Here is a 26,129-nt window from a genome sequence, read left to right on the forward strand (position 1 = left end):
GTCTCCTTTGAGGACTCACTCCGATTAGCTGAAGATGAGCCCAGCAGGCCCCCTCTTAGAGAGTCTACCACCTCTAAGCAGTGCCACAGCTCAGGGCCAAACCTCCAGACGCAGGGCTTCGGGAACACTTAACATTCAGTTGTAGCTCTCATCCTCAGTAGGCTTTTTTGCTATTATGTGTTGTTTTACTGTTTGGTACTGGGAACAGAACCAGGGGCTTCATGAGTACTAGGCAAACTCCCACACACCCCAGCGTGGACTTTGCTGCATTCCAGGCCTTTCTATCTCAGAGCGCTGGAAGAGTGGAAAGGGCTATTCTCATTTTGGACAAAACTTCTTCCTGACTGGAATCTGAAACAGAAATGCCCAAGAGCCATGGTATTATCTCCTAATGTTTTGCTTTTTGTTTTGGTTTGGTTTTTGCCCAATTTTCCTTGTGGCTTTTGCAGCTGTTGTTGATGAACCTGTAGAAAGCAAGACTGTAAAGAACGTGAGCTTACGAGAATGGAGACGCAGCTATGCACCCACCAGCTATCCATAGCTCAGCAAAGGCCCTGGCAAGGGGAACAGTGTTCAGGAAGGTCACATTGCCCCGTGCTTTGGAATGTGGCTTGGAAGAGCAGGTAGGAGAACGCAGGGACATGCAGAACACGACAGCAGACCCCAGACCCTGAAGAGTCTTCCACCATGTTCAAGCCTGGTGAGAAACATGAAGGTGTGCTCAACCTGGTGGAGGCCTGCCCCTCGCTGTAAAGGGCCCCGGGCCACTCCCAGGCCCTCATAAGTGTCCAGACCTGAACTTCAGACATGCCTGTGTAAGGCTGAGGTTCTTAAGAAGCCTGTCAATAGAAGACTCAAGTTCCTCAACCATTGGACACCCCCATGCCTTTGATGGTTAATACTCATGGCTGCGAACACCACAAGCACCTGAAGTGACTTTAGATCATCGGAGAGATTAAATGAAATCTCACACCATTTTCACACCCAGGGCTATATTGCAAGCCGACAGTCCACACCGTCCATCACATTCTTAGGCTGATCCCTCTCATCAGTTATTTGGGATGAACTGGAATTCAGTGTAGGACCTCACTGAGCTCCACGGTCTGGTTTTGTTTTTGTTTCTGTTTTTTTGTTTTTTAATCTTTTATTCCTTCCCTTTTTGAAAGCCTACGCTCTCTAAGCCCTGTCACAGGAAGCCATTTGTGGGGATATTCTTGTCTTTGTCCTAGCTGGTCTGCACCACTTAGGAAAACATTGATTTACTTCAAAGCAGTCACTGTCTGTTGAGTGTCTGTGGTGAGCTGGGCAAACAGCTGTTCGGAAGCAGGGAGGTGGGGCCAGCTATGCTAGGGAGCACCATAAACGGACTAGGGGTCTCATTGCCGAAGGAACACTTGTAGCTTAATAACAACCTCTGAAAGCAACTTCCTAGCTGAATCACCATCCCTTCAAGACTCAGCAATTCAAGCCATTTAATGGGGAATGAAGGGAGGAAAATTTATGATCATTTACCTACAAATGCTGACAGGGTCAGGGTGTAGACCAGGATGAAAGTGAGTCTTTAATTAGGCTTTGCATGGAGATGGAGGGACGTACGCTGTTCAGAAATCATCCCTTTGTTGTACTTAGATCTTTCCCTCGACTTAGTTTTGGAATAGCATTCGTGACAAAAAGGCTAGAATTCATTTCCTGATATTGGTATGAAAGACTAGAATTTACCACACTACTATGAATTCTGTGCTGAAGCCAGCTGAATTAGTCTTTATGGCTGCTACAGCAAGGAGCCCCAAAGCTCATGGCTTACAAGCCCACAAATATATTATCTTATAGTTCTGAAAGTCTGACCTCAGTTTCACTGGACTAAAATTAAAGTGCGCTTATGGTTGTGTCCCCTTCTGGAGCTATTTGGAGAAAAGATTTCTCATCTGCCCCAGTTCTTCGAAGAAGTTTACATTCCCAGGCCTGCTCATTCACCTTCAAAGCCAGCTGCACAGATGCTGGCTCCCTGGGACTGCAACCCTGATCTTCTCTTCCGTTCATGCATGCATTCGTGCAGTTATGAATGTTAATCACTGGTTCCTGTGTTTTCCTGGGGCCATATGTGGCCCTCTCATCTCCAGATCTGTGATTGATTCGTCCAGTTTTGAGAAGTCTCTTTGCTATGTAAGGGAAGACAGCTCCAGGCTTCAAGCGTTAGGACACGGACATCCACAGGAGTCATTACTCAGTCTACCACATATGCTGGAGGACAGTTGTGGCTCTTTTTAAAGAAAACTATTTATTTTCACTATTTTTTGATGTACCATCATCTGGATGAATAAATTAAAACATCTGTGAATTTGGTTTAGAGCCTTAAATGAACGTTTCTTTTTTACAGTTATGTGTCTGATTTCCTGTTAGTTACAAATTTAGGATCCTGATTTAGACTGGTTTTTAGTATTGTACCAAAGCACTTCCTACAGCTTAAAGCAGGCTGAAACGGGGACCTTTCCCCACCATACTCTGGATTTTCTGCTCTCCATGGGAACAGTCTGCCTGTCACTTTATGAGGAAGGAAATTCCTTTCTTCCTTTCATAGTTCCAGCTCCCTGCCCTGCTTGGGGGCAGTGTAAATGCCCACACACCTGCCAGGGCATAGGCTGAGTCTACGGAAAGGGCCAAGTGATACCTGAAAGACATCACCAGTTCTCCCATGGCCTAGAACTTCCTGGAGCGGTCAGAGACAGAAGCTGGGATGGGAAAACAGCATCCACTGTAAGAGATGGGGTGACGCTTGCCTCCCGTCTGTTCGCACATAGTCACTGAGCAAGGCCGATGTGATGGCAGGACTGTCATTGGTTACAGGGACAGGTGTCAGCCTCACAACTCAATGTGAGTGACAAGTGCTGGCAACAGCCACCTTTACCCAAAGTAAAGATGATGGCTAGGCCTCTTGAGGAAAGCGGGCCAATGTCCCCTTCTTTTTAAAACTTCAGGTTCCCTATCCTCCTTTTGCATCTATTATGTGCCCCTTGCAGGTCCCTTAAGAAGAAATTTAGCCATGAGTCTACTTTCTTGACTAGACAGTGGAATGCACAAACCATCTAGTTCCTTCTGGAGTGAGCATGCTATGTTTTTGTCTATCAAAGTTTTGGTCTGTAGACTTATGGTTTTTATCAGATTTGGTATGTTTTTAGTAATTATGCTTTTGGCTCTCTTTCTTCCCTCCTTCAGTCTTTAATTATGGACATACTGTACAGCCTGAAGCCCACACACAATCCACCAGTGTGCTGCATTGCAGATGCTAACTGTTCTCCCTTTGATCTTGGGTAACTTAGCCTCATGTCTACATGAGTACTTGTTTTACTGGTAGATCTGATTTGCCATCAATCTCACTCTGTGCATTTTCCACCTCAAACATTGTAGAATTCATTGCTAAAAATTCAAGTTGGGTTCTTTTTAACGTCTTCTTCCATCTCTTTGGGGAAAGATGGAGCACATTTTTATATGGGTTTCAATGGCCTTCTGCTAATTATAACATCTGTGGCAGTTCTGGGCCACTGGATGGAGTTACTCCTCCTTCTGTGTGGATGATACTGCTTCCTTAGGAGACTGATAGCTTTTGGGGGGGGCACAAGGCATTGTGAATTTTACCCTGTTGAGAGGTATATTTTGTAAATATAAATTCTGTTTATATTTGTAAATATAAATACTGTCCTTATGCTTTGTTCTGAGAAGTAGTTAAGTTACTTGGAAATGGCTCGAACTTTCCAGATCTTGGTTTTAAAATTTGTGCAGGGATCACTGGGACTAATTATTTCCCAGTAGACAGACCCCACAAATCAGGAAGTTTTCCATGGATGGTGACATTCTTCCTGACCACAGCTGACGATCAGGCTCTCCCCATCCATCTTCCCATTTGATTCTTTCAACCCTGTTTTTTGCTAGTTCTCATCTCTCTGCACAGGAACTTAGCCAGACATGCATGGGGAGCCTCAACAGCCCTCTGGACTCCTGCCTGTGTGGTTTTCTCCTTTACACTGTCTTTGAATGACTAAACACCTTGGTCTGTCCACCCACCAGTGAGTGTATAAAGCTCCTTCCATAGGCGTGAGTCAGTCACTGTCACAGCATCACAGTGGAGTTGTCCAGGGCTTACTTCTTCTGGTTCTAGTTTCTCAGGAATCACTGTCATTGGCTGCCTAATTTACATATCTTATAAGCTGTGGTTCGATGTATTTCGTCTTTGTCAAATCAAATTATTCTTCAACCATTTCTTGTGTGTATATGATCCATTCTGATTGCTTACACCTCGATCTCTATTACCTCCTTACTGTCCTCACACCTACCCTCCCCCCATGTAAGCTGTTTTCCCATTTTCATGGGTTTTTTGCTTTTTGACCCATTGGCTTTAACCAGTGCCATCTATGGAACATGTATTGCCTTTGGTTTCTGTTGGTGATGGCTTTAACTGGGAGGGTAGTCCAGTCCCTGAGAATCCTGGTTGGAAGTAACCTTCTCTGTTTCCATTTTCACATTCAGTCTGAATGCCTGTCTCTCTGCCACCTGTGAGTTTCTTGACCTGGACCATGCTTTCCTTTTCTAAATCTGAAAGATATTGTGTGGTCCCTGTGCTTATCACAAAGCCAGCATGCATTCATCAACCAAAGCAAGTACTAAGCCACAAAACATACACAGATGAATAAACATCCTATATTGAAGCAATGTAGACACCACTGGGAAGAGAAAACTCATGGAGAAGCATCATGGGTCTTGGTTCATTAGTTCTGCCAAGAAGAAGAGGGAAAAGAACAGAGGATTCCAGGAGAAGGTGTTAGCATCAGACTCGGTCTTGGCTCAGAGAGACTCTTCTTGGGGTGCAGATTTTACCAATGCTTTGTAACAAAAGGATTGGTCAAACCAGTTTGGGAAATGCTGGATTCAACTTAGTGGGCATCTTCAGTGCAGAGATTCTAAGGGCCTTTTTAACATTTGCGCTGTGGTATTCTTACTCTTTTTTAATACTTGTAAGCTTCATTTTCACAGATCTCTCTTCATTTCTATTTCATTCATTTGTTCACATTTTATAATACATTAATTTTACAAAAAAAATTGACTCTGGTCAAGTCAGAGACTTTCTCATTATTCTTCTATTAAAACTTGATTTTATTTAAAGTATAAGAAATATACATTGTTCAGTCTCTGTAATCAGAAATGGAAAGGTAGCCTATCTCTGCACTTGAGCCCCTAAGTACTCTACTTTCTACATGAACTAAAAGTCAGTGTTGTCTGCTATTATATTTGAAAAGCTACAGATAGGTAGAATTGAAGTATTTCAACATAAATATGAGCTATGGACTCAGTCAAAACTTGTACACAGTGCATCGAAGGGTGCTGGCACAGAAGCCCCTGGGGTGGTGCTAGGGACCACAGCACTCAGTAATTTTCCAGTTAATTCTCTCTGTCCTAAGACATTTCAATCAGCATAAACCAGTGTTTCTCACCTTGTTTGGGTGATGGTGGTCTTAGGGCATCTTGAAAGATACATTTCTTAAAAAGAGCTGTAGGGGCAGGTTGGCAGTGGCTCACACCTTAATCCCAGGGCTCGAGCAGATCTCAGAGTCTGGGGCCTGATTTATAGAGAGAGTTCCAGGACAGCTAGGACTCCACAGAGAAATACTATCTTGGGAGAGAAAAAAAACAAAACAAAACAAAAAAAAATCTTTAGTGAAAGCACTGTATCCGCAGTGTTTGTCCCGCTTATGTGTGTATAGCTTTAATTTCCACACACTTAGTTCTATAGATTATCTAATGTCTATCACCTTTAAATGATAAAAAGGCATCGTGCTGGCCTTTTAAATAGTAAGCTGTTGTGTAGGAAGCAAGAGTCGGTTTATAAATCTGTACTTAAGATCTTCAAAGTTCTCAAGCTTATATGGGGGAAAAATATGCAAAGTGGATTCAGACCCTATTTTGAACAGGAAAAACTGACAGTTTATTTTTTCCTAAGTAAAAACCTTCATGAAATGTAGTATAAGAATGAGATGTCATTTATGAAGAGGGAGCAAGAGGGGCTGAAGAAATGACTGACCGGTTAAGAGCACTGCTCTTCAGAGGGTAGAGATGGAGTCCCAGCCCACATGGCAGCTCACAGCATTCTCTAACTCTACTTCCAATGGATCTGATGCCCTCTTCTGGCCTTCGTGGTCACCAGGCAAACACTCATGCACATAAATAAAAAATGTTTCAAATAATAAAATGAAAGAGGGGATGGAAATGCTGTTCTCTTGTCAGAAATGGTACTCAAATACCTCAGCAGGACGTGGTGGCGGACACTGAAGTAGTTTGCCTTTCCAGCTGAATGTAAGGAATGCCTTACATCATTCCGACTGCAGTTTAAAATTATTTCCAAAAAAGGTTTTCAGGGTCTGTTCTCCTGGTGTAGAAATCTTTCTAAGTAGGCTGCTGTCCCTTATCTGCAATCCACAGACAGCACTGCTCAGCTAACCTCTGCTGCCATCAGAGAGCACTGAATGTCTGGTGCTTTATAGGAAGACTTTAAATTCTCTGGTGAAAAGAGTCGCTTTGGTGTCTTTCAGAGAAAACGCCTTGATTCTTAAAATTGTGCCTGGCCTTGGTCGATCCACAGCCCTGTCAATCCAGATGAGACTGTTCCTAAGAGTTTGTTCCTTCAGGATGGAGGGAGGAAGGAGGGAAAGTAAGGAGGAGTGAGGAAAGACCACAAAGAGGAAGGCCACAGTGAGCCTAACAGGGAACAACCTTAGCTGGGCTTCTGAGTGTCCCAAAGGTCCACATATACCCAGGGACAGCGTCCTTCTAGCATGACTTAAAAATAGGCTACCTCTGCCAGGTCTTTACTGACATTGCTAAAACTAAGATGCGGAAGCAGCTTGGTTTCTCTATGGCTTAATCCCATTAAGTTTGGGGGAAATGGTGCTAATAAATGGTTTGCCTCAGAGCACTGTCTGGGACTATGTCTTTTCTCTTGAGGCTCTAGAGCCCTAGACTGAAGCTCAACAGTAGTCAGTTTTGGTTGTTCCTGCTCTGGGGAAGAAAAGGAAGCCATCATCCCTCCAAGGTAAGCTTGTGAGACTGACACCACTGGGGCCTGAAGCCCCACCCACCCTGTCTTCTCTGTGCTGGGGCCTGAAGTCCCCCCCCCCCACTGTCTGTGCACTGCCCTGGGGCCTGAAGCCACCCCTGTCTGCTCTGCCCTGGGGCCAACCACATTACAAACTTGGTTTGGGGGATCACTCCATTCATCCTATTGGCTAATTGATGCACAAAGAACAAATCTAATGTAATTGCCATAACAAAGCCATTATGCTTGGCCAAAGACCAGCCTCTTAAAGGAAACCTCACCATCCAGACATCCAGGTGCCCAGTTTGCAACTGCTACTTATGCATCGTCTTGTGGAGGATTCAGCGACTCTGTTCTTTGTGGGCTGGTGATGTGGCAAGGGAGCTGTTTGTAGAGCCCTCATTTCTCTGAGCCAGTTCTACTCCTTCCTAACAGTTGAGGACCCTGTTGGCTGTTCTCAGCTGTTCTCGCAAGCCTCTATTTGCGTCATCACCTGTGCTGTGGTTTAGAACCACAGGCTAACCTGTTGGCCGTAGAGGTAGTCTCCTCTTACACCCTGTGTTTGCGTCATCTTTCACGCCTCCACTCTAGCAGAAGTGTTAAATGACTGACCTCCATACTGCTACTGCTGGTTGTCGTCAAAGTCCCAAGAAGGAGGATTCCATTTAGCCCTAGCCTTCCAGGCCCAGGGTTCTTAAAGGGTCAGTGGGTTTCTAAGGGAGCACTAGGGACTGAGAAGAACGGAAGTGAAAGCTTTCATGACAACTACTAAGGTGTTGCCGGTGTGCCTAAGCCCATTTAAACAGTGGCCCCAGGAAAGTGGGATACTTTTGGCAGTGTGGTATCATCCAAGCACTTTCTAAAGCGCAGATGAGATGTGAGAGGACAAACGCCGCCAACTGCTTTTCTTTGGAAGGCCTGTGTTCTTTTCATGTCTTGCTTCATAGTCAGCCTTCAGGGCGGCCTGCCCTACCCTCCTTTCAAGACCCAGAGTCCCATACCTCTTGTCATCATGCCACACAGTCCCTCTGCCCAATCCACAGTGGGCATCTCATCCTCTCCCTGCTTCATGGTAAACCCCTCAGGACAAAGGCAGGGCTGGGCGTAGTATCCTGGTGTGTCAGACTCAAGACAGAAAATGACAGTTGAATGAGTGAGTTGGGAAAATGAATGGTAACTGAGACCTGTGCAGGGGATAGTCTAGGAGCAGAGGCTTACATAGTTGGGGTGTCGGTGGATATGCTCCTAAATCTACAAGTCTGCATAGTTGTCTGCAGTGATAGCTATGTATCCACAGAACATTTGCGTCAAAGGGGAAGGCTACAGCTGTTGGCAGACTCAGAGAGTGTAGGGAGTGTACAAGAATTAGATTTTATGTATAAATACACATTTACAGAGGGAGAGAGATGTGGGAAACAAAGGGTGGGAAACAAAAACTGTGAGACAAAGAGGGAACTTTATATATAGAAGCAGAGTAAAGGAGAAGAGAGGAAGAATATGAGAGCGGGGCTGGAGAGATGGCTCAGTGGCAAAGATTCTCTCTGCTCTTCCAAAGGTTCTGAGTTCAGTTCTCAGCACCCACATGGCAGCTTTCACCTGTCTGATCCCTCTTCTGGTGTACTCATATACATAAAATACACAAATAAATAAATCTTAAAAATGTATATATGAAAGAAGGCAAGTGAGGTGGGGCTCTCACTCTGGAACAAATTCTTTACACTGGCGCTATACAAGACCTTGCCGTGGCCACTGCCAGTGGCCTGGCGAGCAGCCAGGCATGGTCGCCCGTCACAAAAGGAGGCTGTCCTGGCCCGCTGTAATTTAGGGTGAGCAGAATGAAGTGACCCCAGAGACATTGCAATGCAGCCATTTGTTTGTGCACAGGAAGGGAGAGTGTACACTGAGGAGGAAGGAAGGGAAGGCATAGGTGGCTTCCCGTGGGCGGGTCCTGTTTCCTTTTATCCTTAGTACATGGGCCAGGCTTGGGGGTGAGCAGGTGAACACTCAGATAAGAAATGAGTGCGAGTGAAGCCACTGATCTAGGAAAACAGGAGAGCACCTGACTGCAAGACAGTTACAAACACAAACCAGGAAGGAGCCCCCCAGAGGCAAAAAGACTCAGTAGAGAAACAACTGGGTCCAAAAGAGATTGGGGAAAGACAATCACAGTATACTGAAGTCTTGAGGCAAAAAATAAATGCCTCTGTTGTCTGTAAATATTCCTCAGCTGACACCTCTACGCATCCTGACGGAGCAGTACTTGCCCTGGACAGAGGCTGTGCTGGGGTGAACCGGTGGGGTCCAGACACTGCACTGCTGTTGCTGTTCTGAGATCCCTGAGATTATGAACTCACAGAACACAAAGAAGCTCGAAGTTCAGTGTGTGTGTGTGTGTGTGTGTGTGTGTGTGTGTGTGTGTTGCCTGGTCCCATCTTGCTTTGTTCTGGAGTTAGCAGGAAAGCTTTCCCACTTTTAAAAAGAGCACTACCTCTATGGCCAACAGGTTGGCCTGTGGTTCTAAACCCATAGCACAGGTGGAGACGAAGATGGAGGCTTGCGAGAACAGCCGACAGGGCCGGGAGAAGAACTAATTACAGCCCTGTTCTTGCCTGCAGGAACTCTTTAGCAAGCACTTTTCAGGAAAGCTGGATGTAGCTGAGTTTTTCCAGTGATGACCATCACTCTAAACTGGGCCACGGTGCTGGCCTTGACTGTCTTCCTAGAGTGACTGACCGTGGGGTGTCCCTGGAGTTCAGCAAGGGACATGGAAGTCTGCTGCAGGGGTCTCTGAGGGATGGTATCTGCCCGAGGGGACCTCTACTGAGTGAATCCACCTTCATTCTTATTTTGTTGGCTGGGATTAGAACATGTCTACAATATTTTAGGTATTTCTGACAGGATTGATCCTAAACAAGAATGTAAAGCAGGGAAATTTAACCCTTATTATCACCTTCGCCTGGCATTTCCTCTTCTCTTTAGTTGTCTTTATTTCCCTGTTTTTCCCAGTTACGCTGATGTACCTAGAACTCCAGAAAGTTCCAGAACTTTCTGGCAAAATCTATTTTTTTTAAACGTTTTCACCATGCTGAAGTGCTCAAAGTAAAATTGATTAACAATGTCATGATCTAAACAATGACTTCATCTTGCTCTTCCTAAACACAAAGTACCTTTGATGAGTGAGGCCCTCGAACCTTTCCTGTGCCTCTTCACTTCCACTTACTCAGTCCTTCAGTCAAATCTCTTTTTCTTCTATCATATTTCACAGAAGTCTATCTCAGCCTGAGATTGCAAAGTTATTATAATCCAAAAGTCTAACAGCACCTGCCTTCCCTCTCAGAGCTACTTGGCTCTTCAGAGAATGAGTGAGCCCATAGCCACACACTGTGGAGAAAACAGTGCTGCACAGGTTGAGAGGACTGATAGGGTCTGCCAGGGAGAAGATAATGACATACACGTGGCCACCCTCACCCCAGCTCCTGAAATAATGACTCTGAGACCTTATTATTTATGAACAAATGCTTAGACCAAAAGTTTGGGCTCAATCCTGACCAGCCCAGAACTTATAACTTATTTTACCCATTTATTCTTTTTTTTTTTTTTTTTTTTGGCTTGTCAAGACAGATTTTGCTGTGTAGCCCTGGATGTCCTATACTCACTTTGTAGACCAGGCTGGCTTCAAGCTCACAGAGATTCACCGGCTTCTGCCTCCTCAAGAGCTGGGATACAGCAGGGGCAAAGGCCACTGTGCCCAGCTTGTTTATTCTATTATATGTGTGCGGCATGGCTGGTTACCTCACCTTAGAGTCCAGGACCAATCTCTCTCTGACTCTATCCTAGCGTTCATCTCTCTCTGCCAGAACTCCAACTTCCTGTTTCCTACCTCAGCTTTTTATAGACAGGTGATGCTTTCATGCAGTATATAAGAGGTTCTCTCTACACGTGCATTCACAGGCTGGCGGGGGTCTGTCTTCCTCGAGGGGCCGGGGTTGTAACCACAATAGGCCCTACTTGTCTCTGAGCCTAGGGATGGTCAGTCATCTAACATGTGAGAGGTCCTGAGAATAGCAACCTCTCCTGGCACTTGTTAGGAATACACCCTCAGTCCTGTCCCTCCCCCAAGCATGGCTCAACTATTAACACAACTGTTGAGAGCTCCTTTACACGTATAACACATCAGAGGCAGCAGTATGGGCTTTTCTGCCAGTTGGCACTACCGAGGGTGTCATTGGTGGAGAGCAAGTTCAGAGGGCCTGGCTTCTACCACGGACTTCACATCCTGTCCTGTAAAAGGCTCAGGGACAGACAGTGCTCCAGCAGAGCAAAGGGCCCTTCCCCTTACTCCAGCATCTGACTCTTGATAGAGCTACTGTTGGCTTGAACTGTTTCCATATCACAACCCTGCTGCTTCTTTCCCTAGGCTATCTACAAAATGGTTTCCTCTGTCATGAAAATGCCTGAAGATGAATCAACCCCAGAAAAAAGGACAGAGAAGATCTTCCGCCAGATGGACACCAATAGAGATGGTAAGAGGCTAAAGGGCTTTGCTTGGATCAAGCTTCTGGTGGAGTCTGGGCAGGGTGGCTCTATGGAAGGACCAAATGTCAGCCGCAGGGACCTTATGCACAGTCATATATGACAACCACCTATGCTGGGCGGGAAGGAATAGAAGTGGGTAGATCCTGGAGCTGCTCCCAGTCTAGAGCAAAGACCTTATTTTCTAGGCCCTTCTAGCTTTCTCCTAAGTTAGTTTTCCCCAGAATAGGATGGGTCCTGTGGAGCAGAAATAAAAGGACCCAAGAAGCCACTGAGGTATGATGGGCCTTTTCTTAGGCCAGAGTATGGAGATGTGTCTGCTGTTTCTTAAAGACCCCAACAGCTTTTATCCCAGCCTGCCTGAGTGATCTTATGGGCAGACTCTATGATGCTGTGTCCAAGTGAAACCTCAGACAGTGGGAAGCAGGTTGGAGTGGTCTGCTGGTTCCCACTGGGTGAGGGTGCTGCCTGGGTGCGAAGTGCGGCTAGCAGGTGCACAAACCAAAGACCGCTTGGTGACACAGGAGGACCACAAGTCTGACGCTATCTGCAAAATTAAATAAATAGATATGGTTTCTGCATGTTGGGCTAGCAAGTAGGATACAGGATCCCCAGGCAATTGAGAAATAATGACTTCTTTATAGCATCTCTCTCTGTGCAATATTTGAGACATACATATGCTAAGTAATTGATCGTTATTCAACTGAAATTTAAAGTTATTTTAGAATCATTATTTTTATTGCCAAATCTTGAAATGCTATTCAGAAATAGTTCCTGAGTTTACAGTGCTAAGTCAAGGCCTACCATTGATGACCCAGTGCTGCCAAAAGCTTCACAGCTCTTTAAACAAACATGTATTTCTTTATTATTTACATGCATGTATGCTTGTACCTGCACACCTGTGTGAGTTTATATGCATGTATCACACGCATGCAGAAATCTGCAGAGATCATAAGAGGGTATACACTTCCCTGGAACTGGAGCTGCAGGTGGTTGTGATCTGCTCAACATGAATGCTGGAAATCAAACTGGTCCTCTGCTCTTGACTGCAGAGCCATCTCTCCAGCCAACTCATTTTTAAAACATAAAACTCATTTTAATATTACAGTGTAAAATTTTGCAAGTATTATTACATGACATGTATGAGTGTGCCATGGTGCACACATGCAGAAGACATGTTTATTAAGTTCGTTTTCCCCCACTTTCCTTTACATAGTTTCCAGGGATCAATTCAGATCATCAGGTTTACACATCACATACTTCTATTCACCGAGACAGCTCACTAGCCCCAGATCCTCACACCTGATGTTTAATAATTCTAGTGAGCTGTGTACAAATAGACCAGGTCCTTTGTGGTGTGTATGATAGCATGTTCTGCATAGAATAAGCCTCCTTTTACCCCCACACGTGGGGCAACAGCTCCCTGAGAATCTTGGTTTGCGTGGCACAAGCCAGCTTGTTCACTGCTTGAAGTTGCCTCCATGAAGTTGCCTGACATCCTCTGAGAGCCTGTTTTCCCTCATGTGCCTTGATTCACAGCACATAGTTTGTTTCACAAAGTTTAAACAAACATGGGATTGTTTTTATGACATTGAACCACAGGTTTTGGTCATCTGGGGAACATGATGGCTTTCAGACCCAGCCTCTTCCTTAGAGGAGGACTAAATGATGGGGGGAAGACACTTCCGGATATTTGGCTCAAGGCAATGGCAGAGCCTCTCCACTGGGACTGTTTCTACGAAATCAAAGAGCTCTGCCTGGGCCCTTGCCCAATGCACAGCCAACTACTACTGCCCTGGGCTTTGATAAGGAAAGATGTGTTTAAACAAGGAAGGCTATGGGGATAGAGGCAGTGAGGGCAGGAGGGCAGGGGACTGCTGAGCACCGGAGAAACACACTGCTTGAGCTCAGGTCTTGGCTTCAGGGCTTCTGGCCTGAGCCTCCTGTCCTTTCTCACTTGGAGCAGAGCTGGCGTGGTGTGAAGCCTGCTGCCACCAGAGTCTCCTTAGATAAAGGTCTTTGCAGCCCACTGCTGGCCTCTGCCAGCACCTACAAGCAAGTCAATCTGGGAGTCTGTGCAAGAGGCAGAGTTCATATGGGGTACCAAGTTCTCTACAGCTTGTGGTGCCCGATGCCTGTGCTTGTGCCTGCAGCTTTAAAGTGTTTAGATGCTGCTTCCAATCCCGTCCCCTCATTCTCGTCCTGCAGGGGCTGAGCAGGTTGCACGGAGGAGCAGCTAAGGAGGTACTGAAGCGCACAGGCCTGGAGGAGCCTGGCAGCCTCGTGTCTGTCTTTGGAAAAACAGATGGGGCTAAATCTGCAGGGAAGGAGAGAGGGCAAAGTTAGGTAACGGCTCCCAACAGTTCTAATTCCAACTTATCAGTCAATGAGTCACTTCACTCAAAGGGTCACCATGGAAGTGCCAGGAACGAGGAAAGGCCCCCACCCCCATTTCTCCAAAGTGATAGTGACAGAGACCTTTACTGGCGGAAAGTTGAGGAGGAAGGATACCGAAGATCCAGGAAACTGAGGAGCCTGAGGTAAAAGGAAGCTTGGGCTACACAGTAGAGTCCATGTCAAAAAAGAAGAAAGAAAGCCGTCTGGTGAGAGATCCAGGTTCTTGGCTTCCTTCTCAAGCCGCCTGGGTTGACAGAAGTGTATCACCTTCTGTCTAGAACACACTCCTTTATCCTCCCGACTTTGGATGATGGTGGTGCTATCCTCAAAAAGTTGTTAAAAAGAACCTACACTCCTGCTCTGCCCACTGGGAGTGGGGTGGGGGAGGAGTCTTCTGCAAACCGGAATACAGCAGTACACAGAGGCTGAAGGGCCCGAGCCTGGCACATGCAAACGAGCTAGGGCTACTCAGTCCTCAGAAGCTGAGCATGAGCACAGGGGCTCGAGGAGTGGGGTGAGGCCCCAGTATAGGTAGAGGCAGAAGAGCCACTAGGGCAAAGATTCAGGTCAGGGTAAGCCAGTACCCTCCCCAGGCCCTGGGTTCTGTCCTGGAGGTCTTGTTAAATGGCCCTGTGTACCGAGCCAGGTGCGGGAATGCCATGGTAAACCGAGAATTGGGGTCCCTGCCTCCTGGTCTCCTGGCTTCTGCTGGGTGAAGCTGTGGGCTTCTGCTGTGCCCCGTGTGCAGTGCAAAGGACCACAGGCCGCCACTCATTGGTCCTCTTGCCTTCTAGGAAAACTCTCCCTGGAAGAATTCATCCGAGGGGCCAAAAGCGATCCATCCATAGTGCGTCTCCTGCAGTGTGACCCCAGCAGCGCCGGCCAGTTCTGAACCCCGCACCCTAAGGACGCTACAGCTGCCTGTGTCTCTCCCAGTTGGCTTTTAAACTTATTTTGTTTGTATTTTTTTTTTTTTTTTTTGCCAAACAATATTGATGGTGAAGCTGTCCCCTCTTCAGTCAGATGCGCTCTGCTGTGACACCCTTGCCCCTTGCTTCTTTCGTCGTGGACGTGAATGCCCAGAGCGCTTGTGGAGAGCATGAACAGACTTCGTGGTGTTCCCTGTTGGATGACTTTTTAATCATCATTACTTTTTTCCCTTTGATTCTAATGTGTCTGTCTTAAAACCCAAGACTGGAGGGGCCAGAGAAAAGAATTCCATTCCGCCCCTGAGATCCTTCAGCAAGCTTTGAGGGGTTTTGTTTGAAAGACAAAACTCCTAATCTGGGTGTGTTGTCACGCATGCCCTCAGGGCTATGGCGGGCACCTGAGGCTAGGTTTTCTAAGAACAGGTTACCCTCTGGGGTAAAGCTATTAAAGCCAGCTGGGACATTCCCCTCCACCCCAGCAGGCTGTAGTTTCTAAACTGTGAACATTACAAGGTAAATTAACAGAGATGGGGAAAGAACTCAGAGGTTCCCCCACCCCACAGGTTTACAGAGTTGAGCTAATATGAGGCCCTTTGAAAAATCAAACACAGATGGTAACATTCTAAAACCAGACCCATCTTGCTACCTACTTGTGATTTATAAAAAGACTGCCGTATATAAAATATTGGGTATTGCAGACCAAATTAAGTGTTTTGCCTTGTAAATGCATGTTTAGTGAGCGCTAATGCAATCTTACTACAGAAGACTTGTCTTAGCAGTTTTTTGTGAAGCCAACTACAACGAATGTCAGTGTCTTGTTTTAAAGTCCTGTCTTTGCACAAATGTACCAGTCAACAAGTGTATTTTATATACTCCATAAAATTACAAAAGAATGATGACAAGGGCCCAGCTTTGATTTCGAATGGTTTTACAGAGTCGAGGTGGCCAGAGGAAGGCAGTTTCCAAGCATCTTGTCCACCAGCAGCTCTGAGAAGGGGCCAAGGCCCAGCAGCGCACTGGCAGTGAATGCAGGTGTGCTGTCTTTCTAAGCAGGTGAATGTTCCGTAGACTCGGAAAAGCAGGTCCTTCCTAACAGTGTAACCTACGTCCTCAGTGGGGGAGCCACGCCTAGAATCTTCTTTTTTCCTGCCCCCACGTATCTTTCATGTAGTCAGGTGTGGGCCAGCCAGGCCATTCACCCACCCACTGTAGGTGCCAGCTAGGGAGCCTGCAGTGTCTGAGGCCAGCTGTGGGACCCAACAGCACTCCCCTTCACCGTGTTATTTGAATCTAGCAAAACTGAGTTGTTGCTTGGGCTGGTCACCTCATATACACTACTTTGAAATAAGGGTTGGAAGCAAAAACTTCTGGCTACAGGCAACCAAAGCCTCACACACAGTGGCATCAACAAGGCCCAGACACTCAAGAATGTTGGTGGCAGAATCTGCCTAAGAGGAGTCAGGAAGGTCTCTGCTGCCTGTAGCCACTTCCTGTAGAACAAAACCGCAAAAATACAGCTGTAAGGAAAATGATGCCCAGACGATTCCTGCCAGGCCGAAGGTCCCCCCATGGCGATACACTTAACTGGCAGAAGTTCAAACTTTAATGGTGTCTCCATAGGTTGAAATTTTGTGACCTAGATTTTGTAATCTTAATTTTTCCTAGTATCATTTCCTTACCTTTTGTAGCAAGGCTTGCCAAATCCTGTGAGCCAAATGGCAAAGTCTGTTTTTGGAAAGCAGAATTAACCCAAGTTGGGATGGAAACCAGAGGTGGCCTCCAGCTCTTCAGAATTCAAGAGCCAGATGCACAGGTTATGAACCCTGCAGTCCCCAGAAGGCCTGGAGAGCTCCAGATCAGCTAGACACACAGACATAACAGACCTATCTGTATGTTTCCTCCTCTTTTCCACCTCTCCCAGGAAGGCATTGGGTGTCATTTTATGCATGCATGTTTGACCAACGAACTTCACAGCATCGGGAGGGCCGAGTGCCTGAAGACATCTGTCACTCCTGTGGCCAGGCAGTGCTTGTGCTGTATTCAGGGGCCTCTGGTGGAGGTAGAGCCTATTTTGTTCTAAGTAAAGGAAGTCTGTGCTGTCCATAGGACTGGAGGACGTTTCAGAGTGCTTGACTGCTCATACCTCGCTTAGGATGGAGAAGGGATGGTGTGGTACTCCCCAGGGGACTTTCTACAAGTGGATTTAATAATATATATGTCATATTATGTGGAGTGGTCCCATTCTCAGTTGATTGTGTAGCTCTTGCCTGGCATTAAAGCATGTTTATTATTTAATATCATTGTCTGGAGCATGAGATTTTTTTCTTACTAAGCTGCCTCAGCTGACGGTGTCTTGTGTCTTCCAGGTTTGAGGGTGGAAGAGTTTGAAAGCAGTTCTGGTCCATGTGTGGCTTCCTTACTTCCTCTCAGCTTGGCCTCCACTCCCTCCCACTTTGTGTTTCTCCAAACATGAAGCACCAAAGCAAAACTCAGAAAAACTCCTCAGTAGGATCAGGGAAGCACTCAGGAAGCAAAGCAGGCAGATCTGTAAGTTCAAGGCCAGACTGGTCTATGTAGTGAGTTCTAGAACTCCCAAGGGTACACAAAGAAATCCTGTCTCAAAAACCAACCAAACTAAAAACAAAACAAAACAAAACAAAACAAAACAAAAAAACAAACAGCAATATAATCCTTTCCCTTCCCACTCTGTTGGAGATTTAGTGGGAGAGATAACTAAATGTTCCACCCCAAAGCCATCACATCAAGCTTTTCTTGTCTTGTTCCTATCACTGGCCTTGACTGCAGCCCCAAAGGTTAATGCTGTATGAACAAGAGCTACTAACTTGCTCCCTAGATTAGGAGCTACAATAGGCTCCTCACAGGCCAGCTAGACCTTTGGGGTGCAAATGTGGAGGAGAGTCTTTTCCTCCTCCACAGTTAGTTTCTGTGTGTAAGCAATATCTGAAACACAACACGTAATCCATGAGGTGATGAAGGGAATGTGGCCAGAGCCCTGAGGAGCCTGTATACCTACAACTTAACCATTTCCCCACTTTTGTAGCATCAATATGCCTGTTGCCCGAGAATCTTCTGTACTGAGGGTTAACGTGTGGTGCATGGTTCCAGACAGTCCTCGGGTGCAGGGATAGTGACCATCAGGAGCTAACTAGTGGGCAGCTTGGAGCACCCAGGCCATGAGAAGGCTTAGCTCTATGAATTTCCAGGGAATATCTGATATTTTAGTATTTCTCTGTGACAAACAGTAAAAACACTCTAAGGTACAATGCAGCTAGACTTCCCAACCCCACTTAGTTAAATATTCACTACTATGCCCAAGATTGGGCCCATAAACATTCTAACACGGGTGGGATTTGGGGTGGGGGGTAGGGACAGGGGAGAGATTCCACCCCTCCCTGAGGAGGAAGGGAGACACTTTCCTCAGCGGCGTAACTTGGTGTAACAGTGGTACTAAGTTGCCATGCTCCTCTAAATAACTTTCTCCCCATGCTCACATAAGCAACTCTAAACTCATTGAGTACACACACACACACACACACACACACACACACACACACACACGGTGCACATGGAAACGTGGGAGACATGTGAAAGGGGCCTGGTTAGGAAAAATGAAGGGATCAGCAAGAGTGGAAGGGGAACAAACCAGAGTAATGAGGTATGAAAATGACCAAATCATACATGTGTGTAAATATCTAAATTAGTATATTCTAATAAAAATCCTCACCAGTACACACCGCCTCCAGGAAGACAGGCAAATGGCCAGTCAGACCTCTCGCTGAACCTCAATAGCAGCATCTCATCATTTGGCTGGACTCATGCTGAGTGTTTGATGGAGCCCCCAGTCAGCATAAGTGTGGCAGGCTTGGAAGTGCATATGTGAGCTGGAGAGGCCTTGTCAGCAAAGGAGATGGCTGGAGGGGAATACCTAACTCAAGATCAAATACCACTATAAACACGTCATGGGGAATGGGAAATGTTCTTTCCCAAGTACCATGTGATGGATACTGATGCCCAATGAACATGGGTGGTGTTCACCCTTGGTGTCTTTTCACATCTCTCTTCTCTGCCTCTGGCTCATCAGAGGCCCCCAAATTCTTGACTTCCCAGTATTAACCATGGACCCATTTAGAGTTGCTTAGGAGTACAGAGCTGAAGAACCCTTTGGAACAGATGGAATATGTCACCAAAAATCTCCACCAGTTTGGGGAGCTTGGGGAGGGGGAGGAGGGGATAAGTGTAGTTCACTGATGTCCAAAAGGAAAGGGAGATGTGATAACACTCACATCCCCCCAAACGACCCATTCAGGCAGGTATGAAGAACAATCAGACTCAAAGATGAGGAAGGACATGGGTAGCAATAAAAAAAGACCATGGCCCATTTCTAATTACATGATCTTTCCAGAAGTTTCCGTAATAAACACCCTCCTTCCACCCCAGGCCTGTTCTTCCCTAGCGCTGATCTGAGCACAAAGAGCAGGGATCCCACTGGGGGTGAGGCCAGGGAAGGCTTTTTTGAGGCGAGATTTTAGTACTGTGCCTTAGAGAAGGGTGCTGTAGAAAATGCTAGCATTCTGCCTCTTGGAATGGCTGCTCCTGGAGATCACTGACGATACCAGCTGGAGCAGTGTGAATGCTGCATAATGTGGTGGCTAGCACAGGAGCCCCAGTATGGGCTTTCAAGGGGCAGACAGCGTGGAGACGGTACTCAAGTAGGAGCCGTGTGGTTTCAGCCTCTCCGTAGCGGTTGGCACAGATCTAATGAAGCAGAAATAACCACAAAGTGCCAGAGAGAAGGGAATGGGAAGAACCCACCTGAGAGGCCAGTCAAGGGCAGCTGTGCTGGCAGCCACACTGGAGGCCTCTTGTTGCCCTTTGGCCCTCTTCTTTTGCCAGCCTGGCATAAGGAGGAGGGAGAGCACTGGTAGGCAAGTCTCCACCATATGCAGGACTAGAGGGGCAGGAACAGCCAAGACCCCAGGCTGGTGACTCTTCCTCACACCAGCAGCCACTGCCCAGAAAGCAGCAGACACAACTGTTGGACTCATATTGTGAATATTTATTTTTTTCTTCTTAAAAATGTACAAAAAATAAAATAACATATTTATAGTTTATAGATTCCCCTCTCCCATTTACAAAACTATTAAGTTACATTTACTCTTTTTTTTATGTGGGAGTAGATTGTACACAAATCAGTCTCCCCTTGTTTGTCTTTCAGAAAGGGCCATTCTTAGAATTTGGCACAAACCCTCTTTTCCTGTTGCATGAAAAATAAATGTTTTAACTCATTTCATGCTTCCCAGGTTTCTGCTTTGGGACATGCCTTAGTCTTTTAGGACTGATTTCAAGATGGCAGCCCATTGTGTATTTTTGTTGTTGTTGGTTCCAATTTCTAAACACTGAGGAAGTTTCAGTGGGGACGTAGAATGAAAACACCTGCTTCATGTGTTCCCCAACCTTTTATGGATTACAAAAAAAAGAGTTTGGGTGTGGTTAATTCGGGGACAAAGGAAAGACAAGCTTTTCTATCTTGCTGGAGTGTTTTTGTTCAGGAAATGATGCTCAGCAAAGCTCTGCTAATGCAGCGATGGACAGATGCAGAGAAGTCCACCAACAGACACTCCTGGACCTGCCGCTGTACCCCTCTTTGTGGTCCTGGCTTCATGTCCCTTGTTCTGGCTACCACAAGGACTGTAGTGACTCAGGACAAAGGCAAAGCCATCTCTGGCTGGTCCTCTGCCTCGGGGGAGACAGGCAGTTTCCCAGAAACCGAAGAGAAGAGCTGGGAGCCAGTCAGGTCGCTACAGATCTGTCTCCTTGGAATCCTGAGCCACCCTAAGGTCTGCCATTCATGGTTGGAGCTAACCCCAACTGCTGTAGCATGGGAAGCGCATAGAGCATGTATTTCCAACACTGAGTTTGTCTGCCTTAGGTCAGAGCCCTGCTAGTACCCTAGAGGGTCCCCAAGCTGCTGGTTCAGCAAGTGATGTGGGGTGGAGCAGAGGACTAAGCAGAGCCGAGCCCAGGATACAAACCTTTGGCAACACAGAGGAATTCGGAGCCCAGTGGGTCTCAGAAAGGTGCCCCTGCTATTCTTTGGATCCTCTTGGTCATAGCACCTACTCTCCAGCCCATTCCTCTGCAGCTTTGGGTAGCTAGGCTAGAGTCAGCCTCGGCTGCTCGGGCCCTCAGGGGAAGGTGGGGCAAGAAGGCAGGAGCTGGAGAACAGAGCCTCCAGGTAAGACATCAAAGTGCTTCATAGACAAATTTGGACCTTTCCACAGAAGCTGCCCCATTATCCAGGCTTTGGGGTGGGATGTGCCTGACTATCTGAACTAGTGCTCAGCCCACAGTGTAACAAGAAAATCCCCAAGCTACCAACCTGTCCTCTCAAAGAGAACTGAGGCTCACCATGGGCATGCTGTTCAGGAAAGCCGTTTTCTCTTGCCCTCCCAAGGGCCAGGAGAGGAGGAAACAGCCTTAGCTCTCCAGTGTGCCTCTCAAAGCCAGTCTCAGAACTGCCAGAAATCGCACGCTTTCCACAGCCAGGGTGGACAGCCTCACTCTTCCCATCTTCAGAAGCCAGAGGAAGCAATGTTTGCTGTCACAGCCCAGTCGAGCTGCTGGCTCACTTCGCAAAGCTGCAGCTGGGTTTGCAAAAGGGCCACTTGAGATGAAGGACATGGTTGTAAACTATGAGCCACCGCAGTGTCCAGCATCCCCAGGTATGCCAAGCAGTTCTGCAGCAGGCCCCAGGGATAGGGCCCCAGTGCAAACCCTTGCGGAAACTTTGCATTAGCTTCAAGGTGTCTCACTCCAGTGCTAAAGAAGGCACTGACAGCACGGTCTTTCCTGAACAGCTCAAAGGACACCCTTAGACAACAGATCACCATGAAACAAAATGTGATGGCCTCAAGGGAGAGTCATGTCTGAGGGGAGAGGGCTCCATTTGGGAAAACAAGTCCTCAGCATGGCTCAGTGGAGAGTCCATCGTGGCATTCACCAGTCACATGACACCTTAAAGTCCTCTTTCCTAGCCTCCTCTCAGATAGAGCAGAATGCTCTGAGTCTCCAGGTATGTCCCCTCCAGGGCAATGGCAGTAAACATGCCCACACACCACAGGTAAAATATATTACTGCAATATTATGTACAAATTATGTACATGGCTGTCAAGCATACTTTGTGCTCCTTATCACTGACATGGTAGCGGAATGTCTTCCTGAACAAGGCCCAGTGGCTATTTGCTGAGATCCCCTGGAGGTATTTAAGCAAAATGACCTTCCTCAGAGCAATCTGAAGGTTCCAGGCCAGAAAATGGGTGTCCTCTTTACCCCACCCATGACGACTGTGCCAAGAAGTAGCTCATCTTGTCCATCCACTCAAGAAATGTGGAGAGGTAAGAAAAAAGGCATCGCAGTTCCCCAGGCTCTTCGAGATGAATGGACTAGCTGTGTTTCCCTTGAAGGGGGAACTCTGGAGGTCTCAGGTGGAGCTATCAGTAACTTGTAGAGTCCTGGAGGGCCTGGACTCCAGGCTCTTGGGGAAAAAATGGACAATAAATAAGGGCCTGGCAGGCTTAAAGAACTTAGCCGAGGGATACAGGCTTCAGCTCCAAGCAAGCAGAAGAGTTGACTGTTGGTCTGTTGGTGGGCCTTGGGCCCTGCCCCCTTCCAAGCAGTCTTGTAACAGTCACTTGAGATGGGTGAGATGGGTCTCCAGGTTGTAGGGCAGCAAGCCCACCTTTCCCAGGAAGGAGCGCACCGGAAGCTCCTGTCAAGGGGACTTGGGCCCAGCGTTCAGATCTCCATAAGCGTGATCTTGAAGCCTTCCACCATGCTCTCCATGTTGAGGATGAAGGTGTCCTCATTTGAATAGTGTTCAATGATGTTGTCATCCATGTTCACCAGGATGCTGCCGCAATTGGGGTGAGATGGGGTGGGGTAAGAAACAAAGCCAGTGAACAGAGGGTTTTATGCAAGAGCAGCCTTCAAGCTACTGACTAATCACATTCTTAGGCCCCTCTGTATTTTCATTACAAACCTCAATTGCCCTTGGCTGAACACACATGTACAGTAAAAGTTACATATGACTCCATAGCAACTACAAAGGCAAGTTTTATCAGCAGCATTTTGCAAGTAAGAAACAACTCAGTAGGGTCAATGGCTCTCCAAATTCACCCAGCCAATGAACGCCTGAGCTGGGTCTAAAGCTGGCTTTGCCTCACCCCAAGCTACTTCACCTCTCCCTGGCTGCCTACTCCATGGCGGTTTGGTTTCAAGAAAACCAACTTCCAGAGTCTAGCAGTAATTTTTTTTTTTTGATAAATTTTGTTTTTGTCTTATATTTGAGTATTTTGCCTGAATGCATCTCTGTGTACGGTATGTGTGCATGGTACCCTCAGAGTTCTGAAGACCACATTTAATCCCCTGGACTAGAATTGCAGGTAGTTGTGAGATGCCATGTAGGTGCTGAGAATGAAATCAGGGTCCTGTGAAAGAGCCACACACACTCTTAACCAGTAAAGGGTCCCTCCAGCACCTCTATCTGTGACTGAGAAGTGCCTGAGCCTGTCTCACTCTTGTTAGCCAAAGAGATTTCCATTGGAGAAAGAATGACTCCCTGAATCACTTTAGAGTGGTGTCATCAGGGATGTGTCATACCTTCAGTGTGTTGTTTTACAAAATTAAAAGTGGGTTGATGTTGGGATAAAAGCCTTATGCATAGGCCTTCACAGGCCCAGTGCTGAAAGGCAGTGCTATCAGCAGTGTGTTTGTCCACACTGAAGCTCTCTAGCCAGCAAGACTTGAGGCATCACTCAAAGTGGTATCCCAGCCTACTGCACTGACCTTGGAAAGAACTGCAGCACGCATTCACTGAGTGTCTAACAAGAGTTCAAGTTTGATGCTCAGTCAGCCAAAGACTCCAAGCTCAGAAAGCCTGAGAACCCAGGTCATATTTTCTTTATGAAAAGGGTCCAGAAGAGTTTTATGGTACCTACTCCCAAAAAGGAAGCCTTAGAAAGGTCTTAAGAGGGGCAGAGGAGAGGGAAGCACTTGAGCCTTGAGGCCATTGAAGTGGCCCACCTCCCTGCAGGCATTGAATATGCTTTCTGTTTACTGAAAGTGAGACCTGGGGCAAATACTTAAACAGGCCCTTCATTCCTCCTCAGTAAGCCTGTGAGGAGGAAATGGAGCAGGGAACCCAGAGGCTCCTCGCCACCCAACCAGGAAGGACTAACTCTTCACTTTTCCTTACCATGTGGGCGAGCAGCCTGATGCCCATTTGAGATTTCATTAATGATTACCTTGAAATAATTTCTTTTGGCCTCAGCTAATTTTTGTCTGTACTGTGTCACTCAGAAGCCAATGTGAAGAGCTACATGTAGTTCTGCGACATCATTTTCCCCAATGTCCCCACCATCTCTAGACCACTCCCGCCCACTTGTGAGGCTGTCAGTAGATGAAAGCACCTCGGGTGACATGTTAGAAATGCACTGTGGGTCTCCCTGCCTGAACTGCTAGCATCGTGGGCCACGGATGTGACATGTTAGAAATGCACTGTGGGTCTCCCTGCCTGAACTGCTAGCATCGTGGGCCACGGATGTGACAACAGGTAAAGCTATATTAAAAATGTACCTTGCAGACAGGGAAGCTAGCTGAGTTAGCTTTTTTTTCTTACCCCTTTTTGCTCTTCTTATAAAGCTTTGTGATTTTCTCCACTGGCAGCCCATACTTCTCAGACAGCTGAAACATGAATATCAGGAAAGTGGTCAGCAGAGAGCAGGGACACACTGGGAAGCACAACATTCCAGCTGAGACCTCACATCTGAGCACAGCACAGTCCCCTAATGAGACACGTCAGGAAATCTCATGATGAACACTTTCCCTGCACTAACTGCTGAGACCATTCAGCCCAAGCCACTGGCTTTATAGATTAGCAAAATGAGGCGCAGAGAAGTGAATGGAGCCCCAATCCACATTTAGCAACCACAGGGCCACAGCTCACTAACCATGGCCCTGACTAGTTTCATCAAGTCATTATTTCCTCTGCCCTTAGAAGGAAGAGAAATGTAGCTCATTCTGTGCAGTGTGTCAGAGTCCATGTCTAGTACCATCCTAATTTTGATTCTCCCTTTGGATAGATCTTAAATCATTCAGCAAAACAATCTTGATTAAAGTGGCATTTCCGAGACCTTGGAAAAAAAACATCTACTCACAATGTTAGATTAAATAGGTAGCCATGCATCAAAAGACATTTCAACTGAGCCACTTGCAGTGGCTCACCCCTGTGAGCCCAGCCCTGAGGTCAGCATGAGCGACGGAATGCTCTCCAGACCAACCTCAACAGGTAGTGAGAGAAAAAGTCCAGGTGGATAAAAGATTTATATATGAAAGATGAGACCACTGAGACCATGAAAGCACAGGAAAAGATAAACATAAGTTCATTCTTCAGATAGCCATCATCCTAAGTACAGTTTTTCTAGGGAGACATGACACCTGCAAAACAAGCTTGAATAGTAATAACTGGAATTCTGAAATATCAGTAGATCAAACATACCACAAAGAAAAATAATATGCTGGGAAGCATTTTAAAATACAAACAATATATACAGAGCAAACTGCTTCATTAAAAAGAACTCGATGGGGAACAGGGCAGAGAAGAAAGAAAAAAAAACAGAAAAATTACATACAAGAAGAATATAATCAGGCAATAAGCATATGAAAATTGCACTGAACTTTTATTTAAAAATTTCAAATGAAAATAATGATAGGATAGTACTTTTAATTTAACTATCAAAAATGCAAATGAGCCAGGTGCCATGGCACACCCCTATAATCCCAGCACTCTGGAAGGCAGAGGCAGGTGGATTTCTGTGAGTTGGAGGCCAGCCTGGTCTACAAAGTGAGTCCAGGACAGAAATCCTGTCTTGGAAAACCAAGCGGGGGGTGGGGAGGGAAGGAGGGGAATGAGAGATCCAGCAGGTTTAAACATTTTCTGCTTTTGGCTTACAGCTCTGATGGATCTGATGCCCTCTTTTGGCCTCCATATCTACCTGCACACACATGGCAGACACAATGACACATTAAAAATAAATCTAAAAAATCTAAAACTAAACAAAACTGAAGTCATAATCTAATGTTGGTCAGAGCATGAGGAAACAGCAGTGTTC

General features: G+C 46.4%; 2 protein-coding genes across 5 annotated transcripts in view; one reads left to right on the forward strand and one right to left on the reverse strand.

The window, feature by feature from the left end:
* Ncald (neurocalcin delta) overlaps positions 1-17,235 on the forward strand; it is a 352,410-nt gene extending 335,175 nt beyond the window's left edge. For all 3 annotated transcript variants that reach the window (XM_055626510.1, XM_055626511.1, XM_055626509.1), the window contains 2 exons: positions 11,499-11,604; positions 14,806-17,235. In XM_055626510.1, coding sequence (XP_055482485.1) covers positions 11,499-11,604; positions 14,806-14,903 — 204 coding nt within the window. In that variant the 3' untranslated portion in view covers positions 14,904-17,235. The remainder of the gene's footprint in view (positions 1-11,498; positions 11,605-14,805) is intronic.
* Positions 17,236-20,076: 2,841 nt separating this feature from the next.
* Grhl2 (grainyhead like transcription factor 2) overlaps positions 20,077-26,129 on the reverse strand; it is a 123,228-nt gene continuing 117,175 nt past the window's right edge. For both annotated transcript variants that reach the window (XM_055626749.1, XM_055626747.1), the window contains exons 15-16: positions 24,638-24,702; positions 20,077-22,870 (exon numbers count right to left, since the gene is read on the reverse strand). In XM_055626749.1, coding sequence (XP_055482724.1) covers positions 22,756-22,870; positions 24,638-24,702 — 180 coding nt within the window. In that variant the 3' untranslated portion in view covers positions 20,077-22,755. The remainder of the gene's footprint in view (positions 22,871-24,637; positions 24,703-26,129) is intronic.

Source organism: Psammomys obesus, unplaced genomic scaffold, assembly GCF_907164565.1.
Source record: "Psammomys obesus unplaced genomic scaffold, mPsaObe1.curated_primary_1811, whole genome shotgun sequence".
Taxonomy (NCBI): Eukaryota; Metazoa; Chordata; class Mammalia; order Rodentia; family Muridae; genus Psammomys; species Psammomys obesus.